The sequence below is a fragment of the Eubalaena glacialis genome, chromosome 3, assembly GCF_028564815.1.
Source record: "Eubalaena glacialis isolate mEubGla1 chromosome 3, mEubGla1.1.hap2.+ XY, whole genome shotgun sequence".
Classification (NCBI taxonomy): Eukaryota; Metazoa; Chordata; class Mammalia; order Artiodactyla; family Balaenidae; genus Eubalaena; species Eubalaena glacialis.
The window spans coordinates 1391190-1414942 of record NC_083718.1 but is presented as its reverse complement, the minus strand read 5'-3'; the positions used below and the strand labels follow the sequence as shown (position 1 = coordinate 1414942).

Below are 23753 nucleotides of genomic sequence, written 5' to 3'. Positions count from 1 at the left end.
AGAGGGCAGACAGCTGCGGACAGGGGGCCGCATGGGGGTGCTCTTGCAGGAAGCACAAAAACCGTTACCCGTGGTTACCCTAGAAGTCACAGTGGGAGGGCAGAAAAGGGGCGTTTTTCCTTTTTCCCTTTATATTTTTACATAATGTTCGAGTCTTGACTAGAGCATATAATACCTGTCTAATTTTTCTTTTAAGAAAGAAAATATGCTCCCTCCAAAGGGAGCATACTTAACCCTTCAGTCATGACAACAGACTTTTCCTTTTCTTCAGGACCTGCAAAGGAATTTCTCTAGGTCAGGGGTCCCCAACCCCTGGGGCCGAGGACCAGTACTGCTAGGAACCGGGCCGCACAACAGGAGGTGAGCGGCAGGTGAGCGAGCAAAGCCTCACCTGCCGCTCCCCACTGCTCCCCATCGCTTGCATTGCTTCCTGAACCATGCCCCTGCCCTGCCCCCAGTCCGTGGAAAAATTGAAGGAAACCTTCAAATCCTGTAGCCACCCTTGCCCAGTAATTAGGCTTGAACTTTCTTACTACAGGAGAAAGTCTGTGAGTTGGGAGCGGAGGTCTCTGGGGCCAGGAGGAACTGAGTCTCTGAGAAGATAAACAACCCTCCCCCATCTCAGCTTTGGGCTTTCCCTCAATGCAGAGCAAAGGAGGGGTTTCTTTAGGGTTGGTGGACTGCAAAGGCCTCTTTGTCCATAGGAGTTTTCTCTGCCCCAAGGCCTGGATTACCCGTAATTAATCTCTGTGCAAGGACAGGCTTCTTGTGTATTTGACAGGCTGGAAATTGTTTGTTTGCCAGAGATCTTATCTTGACCCAGGAGAGCTGATAGGATGATAGGATGGTAAAACCAGAATTGATCTTTCCTGCTCGGTATGTGTTCTCTACAATATGGGGTTGGGGGGAGGTGTTGTTTTAGCCCAGAACAAATGTGAGATTTAATATATGTCACAAGTGGGGGGAGAAGAGGTGGATTGTCATTTAATAATGGCCATATTTCATAGTAATAAAGTCTAGCTCACTCTGTAGTGTGGTCTAATCCCCATGCTTTCTTTGCTCTTTCTCAATGTATTTGGATTAATCCCTGCAGAGCAACAAGCCAAATGTCCAAACCACCCACTTTCCTATTCCCAGCAAATAAATCAGACGGAGGCCAGCTGAAATCTGGGCCAAGCACTTAGATGACTTGTGTGTCTGATTTTTGTTCCATGATATGAAACTCAAAATAAATCTAAAGGGAGAAGTTTCCCAGATACCAGCTAATTCACGGAAAACATCTTAAGCCTCTTCAGCACACACGTGAAGCTGATGAACAAACTCACTGTGGACGCAAATGCGAGGGTTTAGAGAGAATTCCCATGGAATTACTAAAGTCTTACTAAAGTCCCGTGTTCAGTCTGAGGCTCTAAAACTGAACACGGAATTTCTGAAGAACTTTTTAGGGTCCAGAGGGAAGAAATAGAAATGGGGAAAGGCTTGGGAAATGGGACCTTTGAAAAAAGGTTGTAGGAGATGGAATTTGAGCTTTGAAAATAATGTGTGAACAAAAAGAAACTTGTGAGAGCAAGCACGGATGGTCCAAGAGGAGACTGGTATGAACGGTAGAGGAGGAGGCATTTCGTTCAGATGTTAAGAATAAACGTCCTGACTGTGAAACTTGTCAAACACAAAAATCAATAGCCAAGCGACTGTGGGAGAGTCACCGAGGCTGTGTCAGGCTCTCTGAATATACGGACCAGGGTTCTCGATATAAAGACATACAGACAGATGTTGAACGACAGTCTCTCCCAGGTACCACAAGTCTGGTACTCCAAGCCATTGGCAGAGAAATGAAACCACTCAGCACACATTTGGCCCCTCTGCTTGGCCACGGCACCTAAAGTGGGTTCACTTACCAGAAGAAGCGGGACCCGGTCGCAGGATGGGGTGAACCCTATAAGGAGGCGGGCAGTGAGAAATGATAGGTCTAAGCAGCTCTAGAAAAGATCAGTCTTTTTCCGGCCCTGGTTATCAGGTGTGGAAAAATTTAGAAAAGGGAGGGGAAATACCTAGAGAACACATCTAGAAATAAAGGTATAGTAATTCTAAGAATGGAGGCTATTTATAGGGGCGGGAAATGGGTTTGTGTGATTAGATCGATCCAAGAATTACCTTGTGTCTATAATACACCTTTCTGTTAAGGAGATATAACATCTTCCTTGACCAGATAAAGCTAGTCCTTTCTTTTTCTTTTAATTTAAATTTAATATTTATTATATATTGGAGTATAGTGGATTTACAATGTTGTTCTCGTTTTAGCTGTAAGGCAACTTGATTCAGTGTATGTCTAACACGTATATCTTTTCTTTTTCCTATTCTTTTCCCACATAGGTTATTACAGAGTGTTGAGTAGAGTTCCCTGTGTAGTCCCTTCCTTTTATGAAAGAACATCACCAAATTACAAGGAAGTTTAAATCACTCTTTGCGTTGCCGGCAAACCCAGGACTAACCCCCAAGCTTTTCCCCTTCTGGCCGGTCTGTATGCTGGAGTACAGCCATCCTGCCCTCGTTATGGGAACTTTATTTCTCGCTGTGGCTTCTGTCTTGACTGCTAACCTTTCTCTCCTGTCCCGCAGCTGGGATGAGAGCAGCTCCATCAGCAGCGGGCTCAGTGATGCCTCAGACAACCTCAGCTCGGAAGAGTTCAATGCCAGCTCCTCACTCAACTCCCTGCCCACCACGCCGACGGCATCTCGCAGGAACTCGACTATAGTGGTACGTGGGAGTGCGGATGCCTAGGCCGCCTTCTGCAAGAGAACCACGGGGCAGACCGAGCCGTGCCTGTGCGCGGGGTGGCACGTTCGCTCACCTGCTCCGTGGGATTGGTTCCCACGTGCCCTTGGCCGAGTCCTTCTTGAGCTGGTGGAAAGAAATCTCTAGCTGCCGGGCAGTCACCTAAGGCGTGAGCTGCTGTCCTGGTGGGCGGGCCTCTATCGAGTGCCCACGCCAGTTTGGAGGGATGCCCATAAGTGCTGTCCCACCTGGAGAGGAAGAGAAGCCCGGGATCTGTGTGCCATCCTCTCTGGCAGCCTGGAGGTGCGGGTGGAAGGCTGGTTCACTGTCTGCTCTGGAAGAGTCAGGCCACCCGGCAGCCAAAGTCCCTCCCTCCGCCCAGTCCTCCCTTCCCCACCTGAGCGTCCACTCTGCCTTCTCTTGTCTCCAGCTGCGCACAGACTCCGAGAAGCGCTCGCTGGCAGAGAGTGGGCTGAGCTGGTTCAGTGAGTCGGAGGAGAAGGCCCCCAAGAAGCTGGAGTACGACAGCGGCAGCCTGAAGATGGAGCCCGGGGCGTCCAAGTGGCGGCGGGAGCGGCCCGAGAGCTGCGATGACCCATCCAAGGTTGGGGAACTGAAGAAGCCCATCACCCTGGGGCACCCCGGGTCCCTGAAGAAGGGCAAGACCCCGCCGGTGGCCGTCACCTCCCCCATCACTCACACGGCCCAGAGCGCCCTCAAGGTCGCAGGTGAGCCGAGTGACAAGGGGCCGGGGGGACCAGGGCCAAGTCCTGCTTCCCTGGCTTCCTCACAGCCGTTAACCCTTGGGAGACGGCCAGCCCGCACGCTGCTTCCATGTGCTGTCCACCCTAGTCTCCAGGCCATCCCGAGTCAGGGAAGACGGGCAGTACGATGTCCGTCGTGCACATGTGGGCATACAAATGCCATGTGCTTAAAGCCTAGGCCCAGATGTAGAGGAGGGGGGAGCCTGGCCTGACCTGCCTCACACTGTCCAGTGGTTCCCTCTCCTCTCCTGGGACGCGCGGGTGATGCACTTGTCTTCCTGAGGGCTTGTTTGCCATCCCAGGGAGGTCCTGACACAGTGTCAGAATCATGCCGCTCCCAGAGTGGCCCCTTGGTGACCCTCGGCCTCGGTCAGGCTCCCTCTGGTCCCTAACCACCGGCAGACACAGCTGGGTCCAGTCCCTTTGCTTCCCCCACCTTCCCTCCCTGGACCAGTGTTAGACGTCATTCCTTCTTGACCATCTTTGTGATCGCCTTTGCCGTTTCAACCAAAATGGGACACCGTACCCTGGGAGCGGAAAACAACAAAGAACAAAACAAACAATCGGAGGCCAGTCCCTCCCGGAGTCCCCTCCCGTCTGGCGAGAAGGGTCCTCAGCCTGTGGGGCTCCCGCTCGCCCGCCCGCAGTTAGATCCTAAAGCCCCACGGCGCCCCTCCTCCCGGGGCCGGAGACGCTGGCCTAGCACTCACTCCTGTCCGCCCTCCGCAGGCAAACCCGAGGGCAAGGCCGCCGACAAGGGCAAGCTGGCGGTGAAGAGCGCTGGCCTGCAGCGCTCCTCCTCGGACGCCGGCCGCGACCGCCTGGGTGACGCCAAGAAGCCTCCCTCGGGCATCGCGCGCCCATCCACGTCGGGGTCCTTCGGCTACAAGAAGCCCCCTCCCGCCACAGGCACGGCCACCGTCGTGCAGACCGGGGGCTCGGCCACGCTCGGCAAGGTCCAGAAGTCCTCAGGCATCCCCGTCAAGCCGGCGAATGGACGCAAGACCAGCCTGGACGTGCCGAACAGCGCGGAGCCCGGCTTCCTGGCTCCAGGCGCCCGTTCCAACATCCAGTACCGCAGCCTGCCCCGACCAGCCAAGTCCAGCTCCATGAGCGTGACCGGCGGGCGGGCCGGCCCCCGGCCCGTGAGCAGCAACATCGACCCCAGTCTCCTCAGCACCAGGCAGGGCAGCCTGACGCCCTCCAGGCTGAAGGAGCCCTCCAAGGGGGCGGGCGGGCGGGCCACCCCAGCCCCCGTCAACCAGACGGACCGGGAGAAGGAGAAGGCCAAGGCCAAGGCCGTGGCCCTGGACCCAGACAGCGTGTCCCTGAAGAGTGTGGGCTCCCCGGAGAGCACGCCCAAGGGCCAAGCGAGCCACTCCCCGGCCCCCAAGTTGGCAGAGCTGCCGCCAACCCCCCTCAGGTACCCAGGCTGGGCGCTTCCTCCTGTCTGCCCGCCCGGCATCCTCCCAGGGTCCTGGCGCTCCTTAGACGGGGCGGCCTGTCCCCTGCTGCCCCTGGGCCTCCCCTCTGTTCCCCGGGTGCCGGGCGCCTCTTCCATCTTTCAGAGCTGTTCTCAGTGCCCCCCGATGTGCTCTGAGCCTCTCCAAGCTCTTGCCTGGGTGGTTTTGCTGTTTTATCTTCTCACACACACATCCATTTGTGTGTAAACCCACCCTTGTCTCCTTTATGCATGTGCTGCCCCCTCGTTAAGACTTGATGGTGCCCAGGTCAGATTTCCTCCCCCGTATTTCCCAATGGCATTGAGAGAAGCCCCCCGTGCTTTGCAAAGAGCCCGAAAGCGAGGAAACAGGACCAGGATTTGGCTGAGATCCCACCTGCCTGTTGTGTCTCTAACTCCGTGATCCTAAATGTCCTGTCTTATTGTCACTTCTCTCAGGGCCACGGCTAAGAGCTTTGTCAAGCCGCCCTCCCTAGCCAATCTGGACAAGGTCAACTCCAACAGCCTGGATCTCCCTGCGTCCGCTGACGCCCATGCGCCGAAGGTCCCAGATCTGCACGCTCCGGGCCCGGCCGCCGGGGGCCCCCTCCCTTCTTGCTTCAGCCCCAGCCCAGCCCCCATCCTCAACATCAACTCCGCCAGCTTCTCCCAGGGCCTGGAGCTCATGAGCAGTTTCGGCGTCCCCAAAGAGACCCGCATGTACCCAAAGCTCTCAGGCCTGCACAGGAGCATGGAGTCCCTCCAGATGCCCATGAGCCTCCCCGGCGCCTTCCCCAGCAGCGCCCCCGTCCCCGCGGCCCCCGCGCCCCCCACCGCCCCCGCAGAGGAGAACACCGAAGAGCTGCCCTGGAGCGGAAGCCCCAGGACCGGGCAGCTGGACAGGTAGGTGGGCGGGGCCGAGCCCGAGCCCGCCCCTGCCTCCGGCCGTGTTTGATTGCTGCTCTGTGACCTTCAACACTTGTGTGTCCATTAAGTAACCTCCTCTGCTTCTCAGTAACTTTTATGGAACGGGATTTCGTTTCTGTGTGTAAATTCTGATTCTCACCTGCTACATGAGGAACCAGTACACAGACGTTCCGTGACTTCCCCAAGCCCTCGTGACTGGTGTAACCTGCCATCCGAAGCGTCTGCTTCCTAATCATTGGCCCCAGATCACCCCTATCATGTCACATCCTGGTTTTCATCTACCACAGTGTGATCCTTAAAAAGCTAATCAGAGGGAATTCCCTGGCGGTCCAGTGGTTAGGACTCCACGCTTTCACTGCCCAGGGCCCGGGTTCAATCCCTGGTTGCCGGGGAGCGGTGCCGGCGAGTGGGAAGCTAATCAGAGAAACACATCGAACATCTCAGATAAATTTCTCAAATTGTGAGCCCAGAGGCGGCTGTGGCTGACCTCCCCTTTGTTTATGGAGACGGGGGACTCACAGTCGGACGCCCTGGGTCCCGGTGTTGCATCCGTCAAACCTCTGGTCCCAAACTCTAGTTCCTAAGATGGACCCACATGCTTCTCTTTTTTTCCTCCGCAGTAATCAGCGGGATCGGAATACTCTTCCCAAGAAGGGGCTCAGGTAACCCTTACGTGTGTTTTTCTTTCCTATACCTGGGGCTCCTGGTCTGCATGAAAAACCGTAACTTGCCCTGTCCCAGGCTCCAGTCATGCATGCGGTGCCCCTTTCAGCCGGTCACGTGTACCTGGTTCCCGTACATCCTCCCAGGCGCCCACCCAGGCTCACTGTTGTGTGTGCATCACCTTGTAGCCAGGGCTCTGGTGACAGAGGAGAGACAGGCTTGCACATGGGACTCACGCACTTCCCTGCACCAGCCCGTGCTGTCTGCCCCAGTCCCGCCAGAACCCCCCCCCTCCAAGCCTGAGGGAGAGCGGGCCACCTCTGGCCACTCAGGTGGGCAGTAGGTCCTGCAGTCCGGTGATTCCTGATGCTGGGAGGTTCGAACGCCGAGCTCTGTCCTGGGCCTCCGTCATCTCGGCCCACCTCAGGCAGCCCCTCAGGGACGTCCCCAGCCCTTCCGCCCCTCCCGAGGTCTGGGAAGATGCTGCCCCCCCCCACCCCCCGTAGTCAGCCCCGACGGCTCCCACCTCCTCGTTCTGCTTTGGGAGCCCACCTCTGAGCTCAGGTGGTAGAAGCCCAGACCGAGCTGTCGGCTGCCGCCCGCAGGTACCAGCTCCAGTCCCAGGAGGAGGCCAAGGAGCGGCGACACTCCCACACCATCGGCGGGCTGCCCGAGTCCGACGACCAACCAGAGCTGCCGTCGCCCCCTGCGCTGTCCATGTCTCTGAGCGCCAAGGGCCAGCTCACCAACATAGGTCAGTGTCTGCAGTCACCGCCGTGCCGGGGGGCAGGCAGGGCAGCGGGGCCTTGGGTTTCACCTCATACTTGGTTCGCGCCGTGGCGGCCGGTTCACGGGTCTCAGTTCATCCATCCATCGTGAAACGCACGGCCGAGTGCGCCTAGACCCTGACCTGAGACGTGGCCCCTGGGCCCAGGCTATGGGGTCCTTGCAGCATCAGATAGTCTGCCTGTTGGCGTGGAAGAGCCGTCAGGGAGGCCCAGAGCAAAACCCGGTGCAGCCAGAAGGGAGCCGCCGCACCCAGCGCCGCGATGCAGCGTTGGGCAGCTGGGGAGGCAGGGGGTGAGCGGCCGAGTGCAGAGGTGGGTCTGCCCCAAAGCCGGGACCGTCCAATCCCGGAGGCAGGGCTGAGGGAGCCCCGTGCTGGCCTCACCCTTCCTGGTGTCTGAGGAGAAGGGGCAGCTTGTGAGCAGGAGGCGACTCTGCTTCAGAGACGGGAGGGGCGAAGGCCGGGGCCCACGGCCCTGCTTCCTGGGGGCCGAGTGCCGGGGGCCCTTGAGGACAGAGCCCGGGCCGGCCTGTTGCTTCCTTCCTGCGTCTCCAAATCCACTGCCTCTTTCAGCGGAGCGAAGGAAGGCAGTAAGCAAAACCTGAGGACCTGTGACACACCTGTGGGATGACTGGGGAATCTGAGAAAACTAGGAGTCGGGGTCATCTTGCTAGAGAAGGGCGCGATGCTAAAGGGAAGGTCATCTGGTCCCTGAGAGCCATTAAAGGGAGGGCGGGGCCATCTCCCTGTCCGTCTCCATGGAGACCACACAGGGGGATGAGGGGCCAGGCCAAGCCACGATCATCACCTCACACACGCTGAAGGGCCCCGAGAGAGGTGGGGTTGTCTTCTTCCCGGGTCTTCCTGGAGACTGGACGTCCACGGAGTGTCCAAGGAGCCCCCGCACCCCAAGCATGCAAGCCGAGAGGCAGGGGCCAAGGGGGCGGGGCTGCGGGCCAGCAGGGCTGCACAGCCTCCCGGACACGCTCACCGGCTCTGGCCTTCCAGCCAGGGTAATGCTGGGCACGCGCCCAGAGCAGCGTGCTTTATGGGGAGCCCCGCTCCCCTCCGTGGTGCCCGGCCGTGTGCCCCACAGCCTGACCCCTGTCTCTCGCTGGTTCTCTTCATCACTCGGATCTGAGTCTTGCTCTGAACTCTCAGGCCTCCCCGGCAGCCAGTTGTTTGTTAGAGAAACACGACACCCCGTTTTCATCGGCACATCCAAGTGATGCGAAGGTTTCAGAAAAGCTGCCAGGCCCCCAGCCTGACCTTCGAAAGCGACCTCTCCGGGGCAGACAGGCCCGAGGGAAGGGCGTTCAAACAGGCCACGTTCTTCGCCCCTGCACACCGCCCCTGCACACCCGCCGCCCGCCCGGCCTCCTCTCCGCCCCTCCATCCGCCTCTGCTCCTGGCGCCCCGCCCCCGGGACCGAAAGCTGATGCCCCTGCCTCTTCTCCCGCCCTCCCCTCCCTCTCCTGTCCCCCCCTCTGTCCTTCCAGTGAGTCCCACTGCGGCCACCACGCCAAGAATCACCCGCTCCAACAGCATTCCCACTCACGAGGCGGCCTTCGAGCTGTACAGCGGCTCCCAAATGGGGAGCACCCTGTCCCTGGCCGAGAGACCCAAGGGGATGATCCGGTCAGGATCCTTCCGAGACCCCACGGACGACGGTGAGACTTCATGCCAGCGCGGTTCACGCTCATTCCAGCTCTGCTGGGTCCCCTCGCCCACCGCTGCCGCCGCCGCGCACATGTCTGAGTCACAGAACATCCAGTTGGGCCATTTCAGCTCTTTCTTCCCATCCCTTTGAAGGGTCTGGGGGCCCAGAAACCTTGGGTGGCACCGTCTAGCCCTGGGGCTTTGGGATGGAGCCTCTCCTGGGGGCGGGGGAGGGGAGGCAGCGTGCAAGGCTTATTTAGATGGCACCCTCGGAGCACGCCGCCACCGTCCTCCCATCCCCCGAGTCATCAGAGGACAGGACCGCTTACGGGGACGCAGAGGTAGCTCTTAAAGCCTTTCGAGAATTAGGCATCTCATTCCTCTTTCAAGAACGTTCCGAAGACCAGCTTCAGGGCGGCCCTCTGGGCGTGGTGGCCAGAGCTGGAGCCCGGCTTTCTGGGGGTGAGACTTGGTGACTTCAGGACGCGCATCCCGGGGGCTTTCCTTGCCGACATGCTCCGGTTCTCTCAGTAGGGCTGTCGTTCATGAAGAATCAGAATGAGTGTCTTGCACTTGGAGACTTTTCTCATCTGAACGGTCGCCACTGCGAAGTGGAGGCACAGGCAGAATTGCGTTTCGTTCTGAGCAGCTCTGATGGGAACTGCCTCTTCCTCAGCAGCGACGGTGCTTTCCTGATGGGGGAGGCGGTGACACGTGCCCGGGAGCATCTTCTCTCCCGGACCCCTGCGCCCTCGGAGGAGCAGGCTGGGCACAGGGCCCTCGCCCCGGCTGTCAGAGAGCACGGGCCGGAGGGGGCAGGCCAGCCCTGCCCGGAACTCGAGTCCTCGGCGCGGCAGACAGCCGCGTCCTCTGTTCTGTTCTCCCTCTCTGCTCCAGGATCAGAACCCAAACCCCGGCCTTAGCGCTCCTCCCGGGAACCCTCCCCGGGTTCCCCGGCCGGGCGCTCTGCTAACCCTTTGCGTTCTGCTTCTCTTGCAGTTCACGGCTCAGTGCTGTCCTTGGCCTCCAGTGCCTCTTCCACCTACTCCTCAGTAAGAGCCTCGCTTCTCCCCCCGCAACTCCTGCACCAAATTGCGCCCTGGACCCTCCTGGGGGCGGGGCGGGGTGGGGTGGGGGCCCCTGGAGCTTAGGGCACGAAGTGGGCACTTCTAGACCTCGGTGGTCCTTCCGGCCTCACCTCCAATCCCTGAGCGACCCTGGCGCCTTTTGTGCCTCCTTTGAAATACGGAGAATCCCCTGGTCGTGGAGGCGTTCTGTGCCCGGGAGGGTGGGTCGCGGGCCCTGGGCCCGCGTCTGCCCGTGAGGCGTAAGCTGGTCCTTGGGTTCGTTCTGCCCCCAATGCTTTACTCCTTCCAGTCGGTGGCGATAGGGTTAGTCTTCAGATCAGCAGTTTCATTTCCTAGCCTCCTTGGCAATGGCAGAGGTGGCTGTGACCTCTGCTCCAGAGGTGTGTTTTATTGAACCGTGGTCTGGGGTGTGAGCCCACCCCGTGAGGAGCCAGGCCCGGCCCCAGGGCTTCAGCCTCTTGGTGCTTCTGTGTCTCGCTTCCTCGAGTTCTGCGCGCTGCCTTTGCCTCTGTAGTAACCGCCTTCTCTCTCTCTCTCTCTCTCCCTCTCTCCCCCCACCCCCCTTCTGTGCTCCTTCTCCAGGCTGAGGAGAGGATGCAGTCTGAGGTAGGGTCCCCAGCCTTCGCCCCGGCCTCCTAACACCCCTGCACCCCATTTCCTTGCGAGCCTTACACCTCTTCTGCCACTGTAAGTGCCTCTCCCTCTCCTTCACAGCAAATCCGGAAGCTTCGCAGGGCACTGGAGTCATCCCAGGAGAAAGTAGCCACCTTGACGTCGCAGCTCTCCGCCAACGTGAGTGCCGGGGAGGGGACAGCCGGGCAGCTGTCTGGGCCCAAACTAGATGAGTTCAGCCCCAGGAGAACTGTCTCATGAGGTGTCCTGTGGGCTTTGATTCCAGGCAGCGGAGGATCTGGGGACTGGTCTCCTCCTCCGAGTCGGGATGTCTCTAAGGAGCCATTTTCACCCCCACCCTAATTAATAGGTATGGATGAGCACCCGTCCGATGGTCTGTGAACCCCCTAGAGAAAGAGAAAAGGGTTTATATCAGTGGTTCTGCGCGGAGGTGGGAACAGCCTTGCCATCGGCCGTGGACAGAAATAGTCACGGATCAGAATTATAGATCCCTGGGAACCCTCTGCCTCTGCCCTGGGGCGCGTCCGTGTCTTTGTTCACCCCGTCACTGGGCAGGCATACAGCTGGGTAGTGGGACCCCATCTGGGAACCGCAACACTGTTAGGAGGTCAACCCGGGCTCCGGCTCCTCGCCCACAGCTGCCTTGTCTTCTTGGGCCCCTGAGCTTAGCTGGGGGGCCCGCGTGCTTGTCGCCGCCCTCAGCCTGCCCAGAGTACATCCGCTTAGAATACGTTTCTTGTGGCCTCAGTTTTTCCACCCTGTGAGATGGGGAGAAACGAAGCTGCTCCACAAACTAGACCGCAGAAGCCTCTCCCCGGCGACCGAGCTGCAAACAGAGAACATAAGAGCCATTTTCCCCCAAAGCTGTAAACAACAGCTGAGCCGGATCTGCGGAGCTTTCCAAGTGTTTGCACAAAGTAACCATGTCTGCAATTTCCGCAGTCCTTGCTGGTTTTTTTCTCTTCCCTTCCTCTCTGGGGAGCCCAGCTGTCAGTCCTGGGTCTCACTGGAATCAGGTAGAAGACCCTGCACCACGGTTTTGCGTGTTTCCAATACATTCTGGCAGTGGTGTCCTCACCACACTGGTTGTTCTCTGTGTTCTCTTTATTCTCTTTCCCAAACTCTCAGTTGGTCAGTTGTATTCTTACTGGCTTGCACGAAGCTCCTATCAAGCCTTTTCCCCACAGCTGGGGACCCGTAAGAATCGTAATAGAAACAAGACCCATCTCTTCTGTCCCTGGCGCCTCACCCAAGGCCATCACGTCCGGCAGAGCCCAGGAAATTCATGTCTGGGAGACGGTGGCGGGGGAGGGGTGTCAGAGAGCATGAGCCTGTCTGACTCATTTACACCCTGTCAGTGTTGCGCTGTCCAGTCTGGGCCAGAGCCAAGGGAATGAATTTAGAAGGTGACTCTCTTAGAACAGGAAGTTCCTTTTGGCTAAGAGAGGACAAACTAAACGCTCAGACATGACGGTCCTGAATTTTGGAGACAGGCTTTCACTGAGGGTCAGAGTCCTGGATTCTGGAAGGTTCTCTGCTGTTTTCAGGGTCTCCCGATTCCAGACCTTGTGTCCTGTTCACCGGGACTCCCCAGCTGCCCACGCTGGGCACGGCCTGGACGCCTTCCCCCTCCCACATGCCAGCCTTTCTCCAGACCCCCGGCTGAGCCCCGAGGGCATACAGGCTCCCTAGTGGGGCTGGGGGTGAGGGAGGCTCAGAGGAGGGACAGGATGCGGGGCGGCAGTGCCCCCAGAGGAGAGGGAGCCCCAGAAGGGAAGAGGCCGGCACAGAGGAGCCCGAGGAGCCGGGGTCTCGGGGCCTCTCACGAGGAGCCGTGTGCTAACAGACGGGCAGGGACATAGGGACCAAACAAGAGGTGACCCAAGGCCAGGAAGGCAGGAGCTCCCGGTCCAGCAGGTGGAGGTAACCCCATCGTGGCACAGACCTGCCAAGGAGCCCGGCCTGCACCAGAGAGGCCTCCAGCCTGTGTCAAGGACAGGGGGCGAGCACTAGGGTCGACCCCCAGGGAGGCAGAACCCCTGGCCGAGGGGAAGCAGGGGTTACAGGCCCCCAGAGCTCTGTGTGGCGTGCGCCCCTCCCTCGAAGGGCCACAGTTTACTCCCCCCAGCCACAGCCGTTCCTCTCCCGGAGCGAGCGTCCCCCCCTCTGGTCCCAGCCTCAGCACGCCCCCCTTCCCTGCAGGCCTTCCTGCTGGCAGAGCCGGAGTTCCTGCCGCTACCCCTGCTGCCCCCCACCAGGTCCTTGGGGGCCCCTCGCGGAGCCGGCCCGACACCTAGTGGCCAGACTGTGGAATTGCCGCGAGGTGGCCCAAGCTACTGCTCCAGCCCCAGGATCAGGGAAAGAGCAGCCAGACGCGGGGGTGGGAAGCTGTCCCAAACCCGTTCTCTGGGAGTGATGGGGCCCTGGGGGAGGAGTTACACCAGGATAAAGCGACGGCCCCCGAGGTGACGCCCCCCTGGAAGCAGGGGACAGTCCCACCTCTGCAAACAGTAGGTGTTGCATCTCTAGACACCTCCAAAGACCTGCCCCACCCTGATGCTGTCTGTGCCGCTTCATCATTCAAGGAGCTGGGCCCCCCAGGAATGTTCTTCGGGCCAGAAAGGGAATCAAGGTGTAAGAGCCCCTACGCGGTTGGTCAGCTCTGCGACCCGCAGTCAGCTCAGCCACCTCCCACAGACGTCCCCTCCTTTCCCCAAACCCAGGCACCGGGGGAACCCCCATACGTGTTTGTTTCAGGCCAACCTGGTGGCGGCTTTTGAGCAGAGCCTGGTGAGCATGACATGCCGCCTGCGGCACCTGGCAGAGACAGCCGAGGAGAAGGTGAGAGCCCGGGTTGGGGGACGGACAGGCCAGGCCAGCCCCCTCCCTCCTGCCGCCCTAGGTCCTCCACCTGCCCTGATTCCCTGCCCTCCCTATCGGGTCTGGAGAGTCCCGAGCCCATCCCCTGGCCGGGCACAGAGCAGGTGTCCCCCGGCCACACCCGTGACACCACTTCGTTTCTCTCTCAGGACACTGAGCTACTGGACTTACGGGAAACCATAGACTTTCTGAAGAAGAAGAACTCGGAGGCCCAGGCCGTCATTCAGGGGGCCCTCAATGCCTCAGAAGCCGCACCCAAAGGTAGGCCTTCCGGCCACAGGGCTGGGCTGGAAAGAGGCTTACTGCAGGATTTGTCTCCACGTCGGGTTTCTAGAAGGTGAGGGCCCTCGGACGGTCAGCGAGGAGCAGCAGGGGCATGACCCCACCACCCCAGAGGGTGAGGGAGAGGAGAGGGTCCTCACCTCCGACCTCAAATGACTGTCGAAGACAGTCGTTAACATAGCACTTTACTCTTACAAACGCAAGGTACTCCTGCTGTAAGCCCAGCGGTCACGCTCCTTGGTATCTGCCCAAAGGAGCTGAAGTGTTATGTCCCCACAAAACCTACACATGGATGTTTACAGCAGCTTTATTCACAGTCAGCAAAACTCGGAAGCAACCCTGATGTCCTGCGGTAGGTGAACGGATGAATAAACTGTGCCACAGCCACACCACGAAATGTCACTCAGCATTGTAAAGAAATGAGTTATCAAACTATGAGAAGATGCCGACCGTGTTAAGGGTACACTGCTGAGTGAAAGAGCCAGTCAGGAAAGGCTGCGTGTTGTGTGATTCCGACTGTATGACATTCCGGGAGAGACGAGACTCTGGGAACGGTGACAGGGTCGTGGCTTTCGGGGCTGGGTGCGGAGAACGGAGGTGGGCAGGCAGAGGATTTGCAGGGCGGTGACAGCACTCTGTAGCATACGGTGATGGGGGATATGTGTCCTTATCCGTTTGTCCAGACCCACAGAATGTACCACCAAGAGCGAAGCCCAGTGTAAACTCTGGGCTCCGGGGGACGGTGACATGTCAGTGCAGGTCCATCGACTGTAGCAAATGTAGCTTCTGGTGGGGATGTTGATAGTGGGGGGGCCGTGCATGTAGGGGGCAGGGGGTAGTGGGGCATCTCTGTACCTTCCGCTCAAATTTGCCATGAACCTAAAAGTGCCCTAGAAAGTAGTCTAAAACACTAGCACTTTCCGCTTTGACATAAACGTGTGCGTGTGCAGACGTGTGTATAACCCCATTTGATCCTCACTTCGGTTCTCTGAGGGGAGTGAATCGACTCTTCAAATGAGACAGAGACCACATGGATTCCATGGGGCTCAGGTGACAGGTTAGCCTGGGATTTAACAGCCAGTCAAGCTTTGCTAGAGAAAGTCAGGATGAGGGGTGATCTGGGCGGGGGGCTGGGGGTGGAGGAAGGTGGTCACGAGGTGCAGCCTTCCGGTAGGAGATAAATAAGTACTAAGAATGCAAGGTGCCACGTGATTAATACAATTAACACAGACAGCTGCATGAAAGCGGTTGAGAGTAAATCCTAAGAGTTTTCTCATCACAAGGAAAACATCTTGTCCAGGGCTCCAGCCTCAGCTTTTTCTTGACTGTGCACACTCTCGCTAGTGTTCACATCTATCCGGTACCTTCGGTAATCTCTTTTTCTTTTAAACTGAGATATAATTCACATGCCATACAATTCACCTTTTTAACACATGCAATTCAGTGGGTTTTAGCATATTTATAAGGTTGTATTTACAACCATCACCACTATCTAAATCCAGAACATTTTGATCACCCCACAAGGAAACCCTGAACCCCTTAGCCATCACTCCCTCTTCCTCCCTCCTCTCAGCCCCGGCATCCACTAATCCGTTTTCTGTCTCCGTGCATTTGCCTATTCTGGACATTTCATGTAAATGGAATCATGCAGTATGTGGTGTTTTGTGGCTGGCTTCTTTTATTTAGTTTAATGTTTTCAAGCTCCACCCATGTTGTACCATGTGTCAGGACTTCATTCCTTTTTATGGCTGAATAATACTCCATTGTATGGATGGACCACACGTTGTTTATCCATCATCGGTTGGTGGACGCTGGGTTGTTTTCACTTTTTGCCTGTTACGAATAACACGACAATGAACATTCATGCACAAGTTTTTGTGTGAACATATGTTTTCAGGTCTCTTAGTGTATACCCAGCAGTGGAATTGCTGGGTCATGTGGTAACTCTTAACTTTTTGAGTAACTGCCAAACTTTGTCAAAACAGCTGCACCATTGTCCTTCTTCCCAGCAAGTTGAGCGTTCCAGTGTCTCCACATCCTTGCCAACATTTGCTGTTGTCCTTTTTTGTTATAGCCATCCTAGTGGAGGTGAAGTGGTATCTCATTATGATTTGGGTTATAATTTTCTCAGTGGCTAAGGATATAATGGGCATTTTTTCATGTGCTTATTGGCCATTTGTATCTCTTTATGGAGAAATGTCTATTTAAATCCTTGGCCTATTCTTCAATCAGGTTTTCTTTTTACTGTTGAGTTTTTTGGGTTTTTTAAATAAATTTACTTGTTTTATTTATTTATTTTTGACTGCGTTGGATCTTCGATTGCTGCACGCGGGCTTTCTCTAGTTGCAGCGAGCGGGGGCTACTCTTCGTTGTGGTGCGCGGGCTTCTCATTGCGGTGGCTTCTCTTGTTGCGGAGCACAGGCTCCAGACGCTCAGGCTCAGTAGTTGTGGCTTACGGGCTTTGTTGCTCCGTGGCGTGTGGGATCTTCCCCGACCAGGGCTCGAACCCATGTCCCCTGCATAGGCAGGCAGATTCTTAACCACTGCGCCACCAGGGAAGCCCTTACTGTTGAGTTTTAAGAGTTTTTAATATATTCTGAATGCTAGCCCCTTATCAGATATACGATTTGCAGATATTTTCTCCAAGTTGTTTGAGTTGTTTCTCCAAGTTCTGTGAGTTGTCTTTACTTTCTTATACTGTCCCTTTGTAACCGCAAGTGGGGTCCGGCTACTCGCCGCTCAAAAGCCAATAAAGAGGCCAGGTTGGTGGAAAGGAAAGTTTACTTTATTTTGGATGCCGGCAATCCGGTGGGGAGGACAGACACCTGTCCAAAGGCCGACTCCCCCCACTGACAATCAGTGGGCAACAGCTTTTATAGACAGAGGGAGGGGGCTACATGCAGAAACAGCAGAGTCAGCTCTGATGGTCATCTTCAGATTGGTCATCGGTGGTCTGACCAGCGTCATCTTGATTCTTTTAGGTACAGTTAATCTTCAGTTCCAGGGTCTGTTTGTTCCCATTTCCTTGATGCCAGTTCTCGGAATTGTGGCAGCTTATGTCATGGCTACAGCCTGGTCATCATGTAGTTAAATTCTTCCACCTGGTGGGAGTCTCATTGTCTATAAGACAGCTCACAGGGTACGGCTCAGAATATTATCTGTAGCCCTTAAGGAGGAACTAAAGGTCCTTGACTATGCTTAATGACTAACCTATTATTATTTGGTCTCCTTTGACTGTTTTCCTTTGTTTCTGCATTTTCTCACTTCTCTGATTAAACTTATTCTTTGGCTAAAGTTTTTCCACACACAAAAGGCAGGCTGAGGACATGGGGGTGGCAAGGACCACAGGGTCCTGCTCCGTTTCACCTTGAAGAACCAAAGCTTTCCATTTTGATGAAGTGTAATTGATCTGTTTTTTTCTTCGATTTGTGTGTGTGTGTGCTTTAGGTGTTGTATCTAAAAAACTGTTGCCTGATCCAAGGTCATGAAGATTTATTCCTACGTTAGCTTCTAAAAGTTTTATATAGTTTTAGCTGTTTCATTTAGATCTTTGGTCCATTTTGAGTTACTTTTCCTATATGGTGTGAGGTAGGGGTCCAACTTCATTCTTTTATAAGTGGCTGTCCTGCTGTCCCAGCACCATTCGTTGAAAAGACTATTTTCCCCATTCACTTATCTTGGCAGTCTTGCAGGAAATCAATCAGCCATAAATATATGGGTTTATTTCTGGATTCTCAGTTTCATGCCATTAATTCATTCATATGTCTATCCTTAGCAGGTACCACCCTGCCTTGATTACTATAGCTTTGTAGTAGATTTTGAAATCAGAAGTGTGGGTCCTCCAAATTTGATCTTTTTCAAGATTGTTTTGGCTACTCTGTGCCCTTTGTTTTCCCATGTGAATCTTAGGGTCACTTTGTCAATCTCTGCAAATTATCTGGCTGGGATTTTGGTGTAGAGATTGTATTGGCTCAGTACGTGAATTTGGAAAGTATTGTCGTCTTCACAATGCTGTCTTCCATGACCATGGCATGCCTTTCCATTTTAGATATACTTTAATTTCTTTCAGTAGTGTTTTGCAGCCTTCAGTATACGTCTTGCATTTCTTTTGCTGAATTTAATTTTTGATCCTATGGTAAATAGAATTGTTTTCTTAATTTCATTTTTAGATTAGTCATCACTAGTATAGAGAAATACAATTGATTTTCTTGTATGTTCATCTTGAATCCTGCAAACTTGCTGAGTTCATTTATTAACTCAATGGGTTTTACAACTTCTTCGTCTGTATGTCCCTTTTCTTAATCTGTGTCATGCTCCTGAATCCCATACCTCTATTTCCAACTGCTTAACGCTCTCCCTTCTGCACTTTTGCCCACTTCAGTTATAAACACCTGCCTGGTCACTGAACCCACCGATAGGAGCGTCATCCTTTACGTCTCCCTGTTCACCCTGTGTGGTCAGTTAGCTTCTACATGTAACTCACACATAGATCTGTATGTCTGTCCTCCGCTGTCTTGCCACCCCCCTGGCTTAGGCTGTCACTCTTCTTCTGGGTTATCACAGTAATTTCCTAACTAGTCTTGTGTTGCTACAGTCCTCCTGTCACTCTGCCCCCAGAGTGATCCAGCCACATCAGTTAAGATCAGAAATCATTGCAATTTGAATTTGCTTAGGTGTAATACTGATGCTGTGAGATAATGCCCTTATTCTTAGAAGTGTTTAGTGGTAAAGTGTCACGTCTGCAACTTGCTTTCAAATTGTTCAGGAAAATGTTCTGTGTGTGGGTGTGTGTATGTGTGTGCACATGTCTGTATGCAGAGAGAGTGTGCACTGGTGCAAATATAACAAAATATCACAGTTGTTATATGGTGGGGAGGGCCTGTGGGTGTCCTCCCTTGTGCTGTGCTTTAAGTGTTTCTGTGAGTTTGAAACGTTTCAGAAAAGCAAGTTAAAGGGAAAGAGAACACATGCAAACCCTGCAGCAGGAGCAACGCCCTCCTCCTGGTCTAGGATGCGCTTTCTCTCTGGCCGCATCCACATCTCCCATCACTTCTCCTGCGGGCTCTGCCCCAGCTTCCGCCACAGGGACAGCCAGCCTTTGTTGAGCACCTCCAGTATGCCAGGCACTGTTCTGAGCATTGTACTTATGTTAACTCGTTTATTGCAGGTAACAACCCTATAAAATATATTTTACAGTTGAGAATAAGATCAGAGAAGACAAGTAACTGGCTCAAACATAGCTCCTAAGCGATGGGTCTGGGACATTGAGCTATTTCTAGTTTCCCGAGTACACCTGATTCTTCAGCTATATTTGTATTGAATGGATAAGTGAATCCTGTCCTTTGCTTTCATGTTTTCCTCATTCTTCTTGACCCAGGTTCAACTTGGCCGTCAAGGAACTAATGCTTAAAGCAATGATGCCTACTTTACTTTGCTTGTAAATAGGTAATACATGTACATGGCACAAAATTTTAAATGCACAAAAGATTTCTTAACTTTTTGAAGATTGTTTGATTCTAAAGCACGTCCTTTGCTCTTAAAAGTACCATATAGCATATTTGAAAAATTTAATTGACAGGCTCACAGCTAATTGGACCCCCAGGTAACTGATGATAGATACCTGTTTTGCCGCCTTTCATTTTGTTGTTAAGTAACTAATTGTAAATTAAATTTATCACAAAAGCAATACACGTTCTGGAGGAAAATGTGAACTAGGGGTTGGCAAACCCTGGCCCATTGGCCAAATCTGGCTCACCACCCGTTTTTAAATAAAGTTTTACTGGCACACAGCCATGCTCATTAACGTACATACTGTCTGCGGCTGCTTTAATGCCACCCAGCCTTGCTGAGTAGTTGTAAGAGAGATCAAATGGCCACAAAGCCTAAGATATTTACTGTCTGGCCTTTACAGTAAAAGCTCGCCAGCCCCTGATGTAAAGTATACAAAAGGGTGTGTGGTAAAAGATAAAATCCCCCTCCCCGAACCCCCCTCCAAATCCCACTCCCCAGGGGTAATTACTGCTAATAGTTTCTTGTAAACCTTCCAGAAATAATTTTCTATGCAGATATAAACAAATATGTATGGATCCATAGCTCCATTTTTATACAAACGAAAAATTCTTTACTTCAGTTAAGCATATTCCCTTGAGAAGTTTGCATACCTTTTAAAATAACTGGAGGCACGCTGGGTTGCAGCAAAACTTGGTTTGATAGTCATGGAGCGAAGGGTTTTCCATGTGCTTTGGGAGCGTGGTGATTCCTTCATTGGATCCTAGGATCTTGTTTTCCCTGTGGTATGAAGGGAAAACTAGAGTTGAAGGATCCATTGCTGGTCAAGGAGAGGCGAGAAAAGAACCAGCCACGTCTCCTGCACTGAACAGGGGAACAGCTGCAGACAGGCACCTCTAGCCCCCTCCTTCTGGGCTAGGCCCTGCCACTTCGCCTTTCTCCTTGTTCTTGCGAGATGTTGCGCATAGTCACCCAAGATGCTAACCCTGGAGGAGGCTGGGTCAAAGGTGCACGCGGGGGACCTCCCCGCCCATTTCTCTCCAATTTCCTGTGAACCTCTAATGATTTCATAGTAAGGTTTTAAAAATCCAGTCCTCTCGGCACAAGGCAGACTTCCTTCGAGGGGCCCCCAGGGCTCGCCCCGCCGGGCTTGTCCTCCAGCATCCCCCTCGCTGTTCCCTCCCTCCCCGGCCCTGCTACCCAGCCTGAGGAGCCCCAACGCACAACCGGCTCCCTGCACAGCCTTTGCAGGGGCTGTTTTTCAGCCCTAAAATCATTTTCCAATGTTCCCGCCTGAAGAGCTTCGGTTCTTTCAACACTCAAAGGCCTTCTCCTTTAATTAACCCTTTCCTTATCTGTAGTAGAAAAGGGCGTCATTTTGGTGCCATTGCAGACCTTCTCAGAGAGCTGAAAAGATTTTCTGCCCATCAGATGAGGAAACTAAAGCTTTTTGGGGTTAAATGTGGGGCACTTGGCCTTGGACCCCCCCCAGCCAATATTCCTGGAGAAAGTCCTGAGGGCGTCAGGTCACTGTCTCCATAGGACTGTGGACACCTGGCCTGGGCTGCCCCTTGTCACACCTCAAGCCGAGGGCACTGGATTCTGTGCTGCTTTTTCTCCTACTAGACTGGGAGCCTCTTGAGGACGGGGATCATTTCCTACTTGTTTTTTTTAATCCCTTAACCTTTGTTTATGTTGAAACGTGACTGGCACTCAGTAAAGGCTTGTTGAGAGGATGATCCAAAAAAATGAAGAATGTGGACGAGGAGGTGGGTGGTTCCTCCTCTTTCTCCTGCAGCGAGACTTGCCCTAAGCCTCACGCTGTCTCCTTTAAACCCACCGTGTCCGTGATCGCCCCCTGTGCTTGGCCCCTAGAACTCCGGATCAAGAGGCAGAACTCCTCGGACAGCATCTCGAGCCTCAACAGCATCACCAGTCACTCCAGCATCGGCAGCAGCAAGGAGGCCGATGCCAAAAAGAAGAAGAAGAAGAGCTGGGTAGGTGAAGGTTTGGGGGAGCCGCATGGGACGCTGGGGGACCACACCACCTCAGCACGGGAGCCAACCTTCCGGAACTCACCATGATGAGTCCCATCTGATAGGAGCCCCTGGTGGCGTCTGCCCAGAGCAAGGTCTGCCGCAGCTACCCGCCCACTTCCCCCCGCCAGCCATCCCCTCCAGCCCTGCACACATCTGATGGGCAACTGAAGGAGACATTCAGAAGGGAACGCCCCATCTGTCTCCACCCACTCCCATACTGTGGAGAGAAGATTTTATGAACAAAGCCACTCATTCTAGATGCTCCTGGAGGTCATTTCTTCAACTTTTTGGAGAGGTATTTGTGGAACTTTCCAGATTACCTCAAAAGGAACCTTTGTATTACCTGACCGGTCCAGAGAGCGTTGTTTTGGTTGGTTGTTTGTTTCCCAGATAACCCTAAACTGACTTGGGATGCCCTTTCTGACACTATCGAGGCAGATGGAAAACACCTCCAGCCCCTCTGCTGCCCGTGTGGAGGAGGGGGGCCCCACGAGGGCATGTGCCACCCACTGTCCCCGTGTGATGTGCCCCCCACAGGCCTTTGTGTAGTCCAGACAGGGGCCACCATGTGAAATGAGTGATTAAGTGTTGCTTCTTTTTTTTTTTTTCCCCTTCAAAATGCTGACTTCAAATCCCTATTTTTTTCCAGGTCTACGAGGTAAGACACTCACTCCTCTCCGTTTTCTCTTTGCCTTTGCCGTACCCTTCCCATCTCCAGAGCAACCCCCTCCCCCTAAACAGAGACAGCCACTCACGAGACTAACTGTGACCACCTCCGCCAAGCCCCTAACGCCCTCCCCTGCATGTCCATCCACGGCCGCCCCACGAGGACAGAGGAGAGGTCTGGCTGGGCGCCGAGCGGGAGGGCTCTGCCTCCTCCTGCCCGCCCCGACCCCAGTCCAAAGTCCACCTGTTATAAAAGCAGTCAGACCGCGCTCCCCCTGTCCGGAAAGCGAGCGCCCTGATCTTTTGATCCATCAAACCCTAGAAGCCCCAAATGGAAGAGATTGCCAGAGGCCAGTTCAGTTTGGGGGTAGCCTCAAGATTTAGCTCTGGAGTGCGATGAACCAGAGAGAGGTGAGCGCTGGACCTCAGGTTACTCTAAAGCCTGAAGCCCTCTGAGCAGCCATGGGGTTTCCAAAGACCTTTCAGGGATTAGGGTATAAAAGTCTAAGACAAACAGAAAGTGAACCCAGAATTTCCATGACAAACCAGACACGTTAAGGTCCACTCAAACCCTATCCCAACATTGTGCTGGGTGTTGTGAGGCCAGGAAACACGGAATCTGTGAGCTCAAGGAGTCTGCAGAATTGCCAGGGACACAAAAATACTGTCCACTTAAAACTGATAACAATCCAGCAGTGTCAAATGCTTAATTCAGTGAGTGAGGCTCAGGGAGCTCACAGACGAGAGACCCGTTCCGGAAGGCAGGCCCCAGCGGACTGAGGCTACAGAGGTGGGATCGTGATGGGCAGGGAGGGGTATGCAGAGCTTCCTGCAGACCCTGGTCAGAAGGGGCGGCAGGCAGGGAGCAGGTCCCTCCCCCAGAGCCTGACCAAGGGGCACAGGGAGGAAGGACCTGAATGCAGGGGATTACTGAGACTTGAGTCTTAGTGCAGCATTGCCCCAGGTGAGTTCCACACCAGCCCTTCAAGATGCTCGGATCTGAGGAACGCTGCCTTCTACACGCACGTATCTCAGGACAGAGTCCCGGTTCATTTTGCTGGATCCACTGTTTCCGGAACTCATTTGACCACGGAATCCCTCACCACATCACACCGCACAGTGCAATGCCCAGCAGTTCTGCTTTGGGGACACGGAACCACACAGAGCACTGTTCCCACTTAGGATCTCGGTGATCTTAGAGGGTGGGTGCTCCCGGCAGACGGGTGTCACAGGACCTGTTCCTGCATGTGCACACCCACGTACACGCACACACAACTCACACACACACATACACACATAAACACATTCATACACACTGGTACACACACACACACACGCACACACACAGACACGCACACATGGCTTCCCGGGAGGCAGGGGCTAGAGAAGTCTTCATCGGGTTGAAAATCAGGAAGCCCGGGTCCTAGTCCCAGGTCTCCATCTCTGCAGAGAACGGTGCTTCCTGACACTCCGAGCCACGTGATGGCACGTCCCCCACACACACACTCCCTCCCTCACATCCCCATCACCAGATGGGTCTTCCTATGTCCCGCCTGGTAGAGACCCTGACACGACCCGCCCGCAGCGCCAGCCACCACCTGCAGCTTTCCCAGGCTCCAGGAGACACACATGGAAAGAGTG

At 54.6% G+C, this 23753-nt stretch overlaps 1 protein-coding gene across 5 annotated transcripts in view; it reads left to right on the top strand.

Annotated features, from left to right (window-relative positions):
- NAV1 (neuron navigator 1) overlaps positions 1-23753 on the top strand; it is a 211974-nt gene that overhangs the window by 175998 nt on the left and 12223 nt on the right. For 4 of the 5 annotated variants that reach the window (XM_061187262.1, XM_061187264.1, XM_061187263.1 and 1 more), the window contains 13 exons: positions 2619-2757; positions 3206-3503; positions 4269-4962; positions 5440-5883; positions 6528-6569; positions 7176-7324; positions 8857-9027; positions 10016-10068; positions 10687-10710; positions 10819-10896; positions 13495-13578; positions 13767-13878; positions 21283-21404. In XM_061187262.1, coding sequence (XP_061043245.1) covers positions 2619-2757; positions 3206-3503; positions 4269-4962; positions 5440-5883; positions 6528-6569; positions 7176-7324; positions 8857-9027; positions 10016-10068; positions 10687-10710; positions 10819-10896; positions 13495-13578; positions 13767-13878; positions 21283-21404 — 2410 coding nt within the window. The remainder of the gene's footprint in view (positions 1-2618; positions 2758-3205; positions 3504-4268; positions 4963-5439; positions 5884-6527; positions 6570-7175; positions 7325-8856; positions 9028-10015; positions 10069-10686; positions 10711-10818; positions 10897-13494; positions 13579-13766; positions 13879-21282; positions 21405-23753) is intronic. The other variant, XM_061187265.1, reaches the window with a different exon arrangement.